Below are 7959 nucleotides of genomic sequence, written 5' to 3'. Positions count from 1 at the left end.
ACGCAGCAAAATTAAAAAGAAATTTCTCCAAAATTAAAGAAATTTTTCCAAAAATAAAGAAATTTCTCCAAAAATAAAGAAATTTTTCCAAAAATAAAGAAATTTTTCCAAAAGTGAAGAAATTTTTCCGAAATTCAAGAAATCTCAATGGCACTTCTCGGCTTCCATATTTTATGTTTAAGTAATGTTTTGTAATATATGTTTGTAGTGTACACGTGTTTTTTGTTAAAAAAAATATCAATGAAAAATGAACCATTGAGAAAGAAGCTTTAAGCAATATCAATACACCGTTTTGGAGTCTCGCTATCTCCACCGTGTTCCACCGTAAAAACGGCAGGTAAAAATGCGCACTTTGTTTAGTAGTACTGTGGAAGGTTAGAGGAACGTAAACATTGTCAATTTTTTTCTTTCCTTTAAAGAGAATGATTTAGATATTTGAATATGATATCGATGGTCATTTTATGGATCTCTCCTGAAAATTTCACAAAAATTCATTTAGAGGAGGAAAATAAGTTATGATTAAAAGGAGTTCTTTACCTACCGTTTCTCTGCTGGTTTTCCTTACGAGAGCCAGATTTTTACCTACCCCCGAGTATGCACCCGGCACAGTGCCAAGCCGTTACTAGCAACCCTGACCTTAGCAATTCCAAACAACAAAACTAAACAATAAAGATTAGATACTCCCGACCGTCGATGATACTCCCGTCCATGTACGGAAAAAAATTAGCTGCGCACTCGACACAACTAAACGGTGTATCAACATGCTATATTAGTAGGGGGAAATTTGTAAAATTTGAAAAAATTGTTATACATTTTTGGAAAGTTAAGGGGTAGGGGTTTTTTTTCTCGGGCCCTTTGGTGTTCTTTTCGGACAAATATGACGGTCTCAGGCAAAAATCATAGTGAAAATGTAATGAAAATTTTAGCTTAAGAAAAGAGAGTTGTATATTTTTGGAAAGCTCTCAAAAATTTAAGATAAGAGATATACGAGTGGTTCAAAAAAAATGCCATAAATTTTGACGTAGAGCACTCTAACTGTGCGAGTATAGGTGTTTTCGGAAAAGCGAAAAAACTGGACAAAACAGGTGTTTCTGGCTGAAAAACACTGTTTTTAAGGGTTAATATCTTTCCAAAAATGTATATAAAAAGTACTTAGACTAAAAAAATCGAGCGACCTCAAAAAACATATTTCTCTACTATATAATAGATCTCGTAAACCTAAAAAGAACTGTAATAAACCAGTGAATTCATCCATCATAAATCTCTTTGTTTGACTTTGATGGATTTAATTAAGAAAAACCTCCCGATGATGTAAACGCGCTCTATGGCTGCGTTTAGACCAACTGGCATTTGTAATTTGGCATTTGCTCATGAGGGATTCGATTTTAATAGCTTTTCCATTGTATTTTCTTTCATGGCATTTATAGAATCGTCTTTTTAGAGTTATTACTGAAAAGGTGATTCCCTCAAGTTCAACTTTGACGGATCAAACAATGAATTGCAAGGAATTTCTCAAAAACTGCAGTCATTAAGACTGAAACTTTTTGCCGTAGGGCTAGGCTATGGCAAATCTTGCAAATTTCACAATCTATAGAAGGAACTGAATAAACAACGTGCAAAGATTTAAAAAAATCAAAAATGTCATTTTTTCTCTTTGTTTTGGTTCCTTTGTTCGATTTGAAATGCCAGGAAAGGGGATTCCTTTGCTCAAAATGGCATTTCAAATGCCAACGAAATGCCAACACGCTGGTATCATTAGGCCTTTGACAAACCGAACAATTGCGCGGAACAATAGAATTCAAAAGAATACTGCAAGCAATTACAAATGCCAGGCTGGTCTAAACGCAGCCTATCTCTGCATGTCGATCAATGGGAAATCTAAAGTGGTTTCATAATCTTTTGATAATTTTCTTACATTGTAAAAAATCATAAAAAGATTCTTTCCTCCATCAAACTGTTATAAATATGTTTAAAGAAATTTTAGCTATAATGATTTTTATTTTTACAAATCCATTTGAGAAGTCTCATTTAAAAAGAGTGTTCACTAAAGGTTGAACAGAATTCACAGAGCTTTGAGGTAAAGGAAAATTGGTTGTTGCCGATTTTGAGGAAACTTATCAAAGATGTTTTCAACGAAAAAAGCAATGTTAACAGAAGATGAAATCAAATCAGCAGTACCGCAAATCCTTGGTCTTAATATGGCATTTTTCACAGAACAATGTCAAACTGAGGATTCCTGATGTCATTGGAGCTGAAACTTTATCCGTGAAAGAGATTTGCCAACGCCTTGGAGATAACGTTGAACAAGATTTGCTGTTTCGTCAAATGAGACTTTTAGCTGAAGTTGGAATTTTCGTTGAAACAGCAAGCGAAGATGACCAATATTGTTATAGTCTTGCATTACAAGGGAAGTTACTGCAGACGGGGGTTGAAGGCCAACCTAGTATGGCTTGTGGTGTTCATCATTGGTCAGAGCAACCTGTATGGAAAGCCTGGTCGATGTTGCCAGAAATCACCTCAGGTCAAGCCAAAGGTGAATCTCCATTCAAAAGGGCTAATCTTCGCCTATTATAAAGAACACCCTGAGTCTGCAGAACATTTCAACGAATTCATGTCCTTCTTTTCGGATGGTGAATTGAGAGGCATCTTAAATGATTTTGATTGGTCGGTTTTCAATGGGAAACAAATTTGCGACATCGGTGGTTGCTATGGGGTTGTTATGAAAGCGGTCAAAGAGAAATTCCCTGACATTACCACAATAAATTTTGACCTTCCAGAGGTAATTGAGAAAGCTGAGTCGATCCCAGGCGTTCAAATAGTTGCTGGAGATATGTTCGACTCTTCGACGATCCCATCATGCAATGTTGTTTTCATGAAGCACATTCTTCACAATTGGGATGATGAGGATTGTATCAAGATCATAAAATCTTTACACAAAGCTCTCCCTTCGGATGGCAAAGTTGTGATTTGCGATGCAATCCTTCCTAAGTCAGGTGTAACGAATCCAATTGCTAAGAGTCAAAAAGCTTTGGATATGTTGATGGCGATTATCGGTGGTAGAGAGCGTAACCAAGATCAATGGAGAGCCATCTTTGAAGCATCTGGATTGAAGATTGATAGTGTATTACCGATGACAAGCGGTGGTCCTTTAACAGGAATCATAGCCACTTCCAAAGTGTGAAATGTTTCATTCAAGTCGATAAAATAAGCACGGAAAAAATATTGAAAAACTAGAATGAAATAGATTATGATCTTTATATTCACGGATCAAAATCATGATAATTGTTATATATAGCCTGTATTGGAAAAAATCGCTCCTAAAAACAATTTATTACTCGTTTTTTTATTATAAATCTTTTCTTTTTTCTTTTTATCGACCGCCAGAGGCGGTTTCTTTCATAGTGGTACGCTAATCTCGTTTTCCCTTGGCTCATTACTTTGTCTACCAATTACTTTTCTTTCTTTTTTAACTAGCACAGGAAAAAATTTTCGATTTTCAAGGTTGAAAATTCAATATTTTTGGGTTGGAAATTTTGGTTTTATAATTGAAGGTTGGAAATTGGAGCGATTACTTTAATCTGATTTGGAAAACGTAAATTACCCATAGGTTTTGTAGAATAAACCAATGGCCTTGAAAAATCAAGTGAAAAAAAACCATGTAGAAATGACAATTTTCCAAGCCTGATTGGAAAACATGACTTTTTGGGTGGGAAATTTTTTATTTCCAAACAGTTTGGGAATTGAAAAAAAGGTCAAAAATCGATGTGAAAATACATATTTTTGTAAATTTGATACCTCGGGTTGAAAAACTAGACTTTTTGGGTTGGTTTCTCCCAAACAGTTTGGAAAACGTTAAAAATCCATGTGGATATTACATTTTTTTTAAATTGAGACTCCTCCTTGCAAAACTAGACTTTTGGGGTTGGAAATTTGTGTTTCTCCCAAACAGTTTGGAAAACGTTAAAAATCCATGCGCAAATTTCATGTGTGTGCACTTTTAGAGAATGCAATAGAATGTCTTCATTTTTGCATTTTAAGGATAAACGTTTAGAGAAATTAAAAACCAATAGTAAAGAAAATTATTTAGGAAGTGTTATTTAGCCTCCAGAGTTACATAAACTAATGCAGGTCCCCCCAAGATAGAGCTCCCCCCGCCTGTTGGGAAAAACAAGCAGCTCCCACCTCTTATATTTTATATGGCAAATTTTAGGTGTAGCTCCCCCCGCTCAGGCGGAAGGGGGGGGTGCGAGCCATGTTTCCAGAGCTGAAATTTTCTGAAGCGACCCAGTTAACTTTTGAGTTTGATCTGAAATTTTGTGAAAAGTCCAAGTAACTTTCACGTCTTAACTGTGATTTTATAGCTTTAATTCTTATGGATCAATTGATCGTCAGGTATTAAGCATCAGCACCAGTTGTCACTGCTTTAACTGCTTTACTAATGAACCTTCGTTTATAGCTTGATATTTAAATGAAGGTTCATTAGTCTTACATCCCTGTTTCATGTGATTAAATAGTAAAATGACTTCAAGTTTATTGATACATGACGGAATTTCGCTAAATATCAAGCTATAAATGAAGGCTCATTAGTCTCACATCCCTGTTTCATTCTATGAAAAAGTAAAATGGCTTCAAAGTTTATTGATTGATGTGGCTGATTGTGGCTGATTGTGGCTGATTGTGGCTGGTTGTGGCTGATTGTGGCTGATTGTGGATGGTTGCGTATTCTAGTATTACCCAATGTTTTTCATTGACCCCTTGATATAGGATAGGAATAATTGTATTTTTTAGCATTTTCGTTTCAACTTAACACTTTTTCTTTGTCAAAACTTTTATTAGTATTTTAACGTGTAAATACCCCTTTTTATATTTTACTACCTAATTATTTATTGTATAGAACTATTTTTCTCTCTAGCCGTAATTAAGCTATTTTATTCATTACGTTTTTTATGACCAATTTGTTTTGAAAATCTTTTATTATTATATATAAATTTTTTTTTGTGTAACCTCATTTTTCAACTTTTTCTAACGATTTGTTCAACCTATTTTATTCCATAGGCACGAGAATTCTTTGTTAAAAATACCTTTTTACTCTTATCGCTACTGAAAACCAAACCAACCTTAATAGAATTTTTTTTTTTTTGCAGAAACTCTTAAAAATATATTATTAAATTTGTCTAATAAAAAAAGTCTTTAAGATTGTAAAAGTTTGATTATGCAGTATATAATGTCATGTGGTATTCTGCTTGCCACAACCCTTTTATATGTTAATACCTTCTATTAGTAACAAGATTAACTTACTGTGATGTCTCAGAAAGCCTTTTCTTTTCAATACCAAAAAAAAACGTGTTTAATCAATTTTCTCAAATTCAAAAATTTGCAGTTACTTCCTTTTGTCATAACACGCCATATTATGGCCCCCGAAACGGAGACGGACCTCAAAACGTAGGTCGTCATTAAAATGAGGATTCTGACCTGTAGATTTATCAGAATTAGACGATTTTTGTTTATTTTGATGCAATGATGGTTATACTTAAAAATGAGTATGTTTTTGATGGTTTGGAAATATTAAAACACCAAAATTAGATACAAATTGCGTATAACTCACTCTAGCTCCTTGGATAATGAAAATGGGATATAAGAAACTTTCGACACCTAATGCATTTCAGAAAATGCAGATAACATCTGTGACTTTAGAAGATGAGTAAAAGATATCTTAAAAGTATCTTAAAGGCCAACCAGTATTTTGGGGCCCTAAAATCAACATTGATAAAACCGAAAATTCTAAATATGAGTAACAGCAAAAATCTTGGAATTCCGTTCCTACCAGCTTGACTTGATAGTTTATAACAAAAAATTAATATCATATATTAAGATTTTCGCTGAATCAGCAAAAAAAAGGCTAATTCTGTCATATTTTTGCAAAGTATAGGAAAAAATAAACTTTCAAAAGCTTAGTATTTTCAGTTCCAGTTCAGCTGTTTTTCTAAAATTTTCACAACATATTCCATACATGAATGGAACCATTTTCAAAAGAAATTGGTTTGCAGAAACTTAATTAAGAAGTCGTTAAATCAAAATTGTCATTTTGAAAATTTCTAAATTTTCAGTTTGGACTTGCATCATCGAAAATCTTGAAATATTCTATAAAAATCGTAAATTTTACATTCATCGAGCATCGGGTCGTAAATTTAAGGGAAAATAAAAATGTGTTCATAGTTTCTTCTCCCACTATTGCCACTGGGCTTAATAATTTGATTGTAACTACGCCTACGTTTTGGGGGCCCTAAACCTGCGTTTTAACAACAAGGGATATACTGTAAAGATTTTATCAAACAAATTTATGGTCAAAGTTTTGTATTCATATCTTAAAGAGATCTCGAGAAATCGCTGAAATTGCAAACCTACGTTTTTGCTAGCAACCTATCTTTTAAGTGATTGAAAAATACTGTTAAAATTGGAAATTTCGAAAAAGAGCTTTCGGGAAATAAAGTAGATGTTAAAGTTTTGCATGCAGCAAAGATTTTTGTAAAACCTCTTTTCTTCTAGATTTGAGAAAATTTTTAGATTTAGATTTGATCGACGTTTTGGGGGCCAGATACTGTAGCTCTCATGATTTTCATTTTTATAAATCTATTTGATCATTTAGATTTAGAAATAGTGTTCGACAAAGGTTGTATTGAACTCTCAGACCTTGAAGCTAAGAAAATATTGGTTGTTGCCGATTCTGAGGAAACTTATCAAAGATGTTTTCAATGAAAAAAGCAATGTTAACAGAAGATGAAATCAAATCAGCAGTACCGCAAATCCTTGATCTTAATATGGCATTTTTCACGCAACAATGTCTTTACACCATGGTCAAACTGAGGATTCCCGATGTCATTGGAGCTGAAACTTTATCCATGAAAGAGATTTGCCAACGCCTTGGAGAGAACGTTGACCAAGATTTGCTGTTTCGTCAAATGAGACTTTTAGCTGAAGTTGGAATTTTCGTTGAAACAGCAAGCGAAGATGGGGAAAACCAATATTGTTATAGTCTTGCATTACAAGGGAAGTTACTGCAGACGGGGGTTGAAGGCCAACCTAGTATGGCTTGTGGTGTTCATCACTTATCGGAACAACCTGCATGGAAAGCCTGGGCGACGTTGCCAGAAATCACCTCAGGTCAAGCCAAAGGTGAAGTTCCATTCGAGAGGGCTAACGGACAACGTGACGTCCCCTATTATAAAGAACACCCTGAGTCTGGAAAACCTTTCTACGAATTCATGTCTTTCTTTTCGTATAGTGAATTGAAAGGCATCTTAGATGAATTTGATTGGTCGGCATTCAATGGGAAAATAGTTTGCGACATCGCTGGTTGCTATGGGGTTGTTATGAAAGCGGTCAAAGAGAAATTCCCTGACATTACCACCATAAACTTTGATCTTCCAGAGGTAATTGAGAAAGCTGAGTCGATCCCAGGCGTTCAAATGGTTGCTGGAGATATGTTCGACTCTTCGACGATCCCATCATGCAATGTTGTTTTCATGAAGCACATTCTTCACGATTGGTATGATGAGGTTTGCATCAAGATCATGAAATCTTTACACAAAGCTCTCCCTTCGGATGGCAAAGTTGTGATTTGCGATGCAATCCTTCCTAAGCCAGGTGTAACGAATCCAATTGCTAAGAGTCAAAAAAATTTGGATATGTTGATGGCAATATTCGGTGGTAAAGAGCGTAACCAAGACCAATATAGAGCCATTTTTGAAGCATCTGGATGGAAGATTGATAGTGTTTTACCGATGACAAGCGGTGGTCCTTTAACAGGAATCATAACCACTTCCAAAGTGTGAAATCTTTTGATGTCATAGAGAAAATATTGAAAAACAAGACTGAAATTGATTATGATTATAAATAGATTATTTTTATATTCACGGATCAAAAATTATAATACTGCATTGGAAAAAATTTTGTTATCAA

The 7959-nt window shown here is 34.5% G+C and overlaps 2 protein-coding genes across 2 annotated transcripts; both read left to right on the top strand.

The window, feature by feature from the left end:
• The first annotated feature begins 1976 nt into the window (after window positions 1–1976).
• On the top strand, window positions 1977–3203 carry LOC136820053 (uncharacterized). Its single transcript, XM_067076286.1, has one exon. The coding sequence runs from the start codon at window positions 2375–2377 to the stop codon at window positions 3179–3181; it is 807 nt and encodes a 268-aa protein (XP_066932387.1). The 5' UTR covers window positions 1977–2374; the 3' UTR covers window positions 3182–3203.
• A 3446-nt stretch (window positions 3204–6649) lies between these two features.
• On the top strand, window positions 6650–7959 carry LOC136820042 (uncharacterized). Its single transcript, XM_067076277.1, has one exon. The coding sequence runs from the start codon at window positions 6744–6746 to the stop codon at window positions 7830–7832; it is 1089 nt and encodes a 362-aa protein (XP_066932378.1). The 5' UTR covers window positions 6650–6743; the 3' UTR covers window positions 7833–7959.

The sequence above is a fragment of the Clytia hemisphaerica genome, unplaced genomic scaffold (assembly GCF_902728285.1).
Source record: "Clytia hemisphaerica strain Z4C2 unplaced genomic scaffold, Clytia hemisphaerica genome assembly, whole genome shotgun sequence".
NCBI classification, from domain to species: Eukaryota; Metazoa; Cnidaria; class Hydrozoa; order Leptothecata; family Clytiidae; genus Clytia; species Clytia hemisphaerica.
Note: the sequence above shows the minus strand (reverse complement) of the source record. Positions and strands in the feature narration are given on the sequence as shown.

What these genes read in the sequence shown, in the direction of transcription:
- LOC136820053 (XM_067076286.1), top strand. Translation starts at nt 2,375, where the DNA reads ATGACCAATATTGTTATAGTCTTGCATTACAAGGGAAGTTACTGCAGA.
- LOC136820042 (XM_067076277.1), top strand. Translation starts at nt 6,744, where the DNA reads ATGTTTTCAATGAAAAAAGCAATGTTAACAGAAGATGAAATCAAATCA.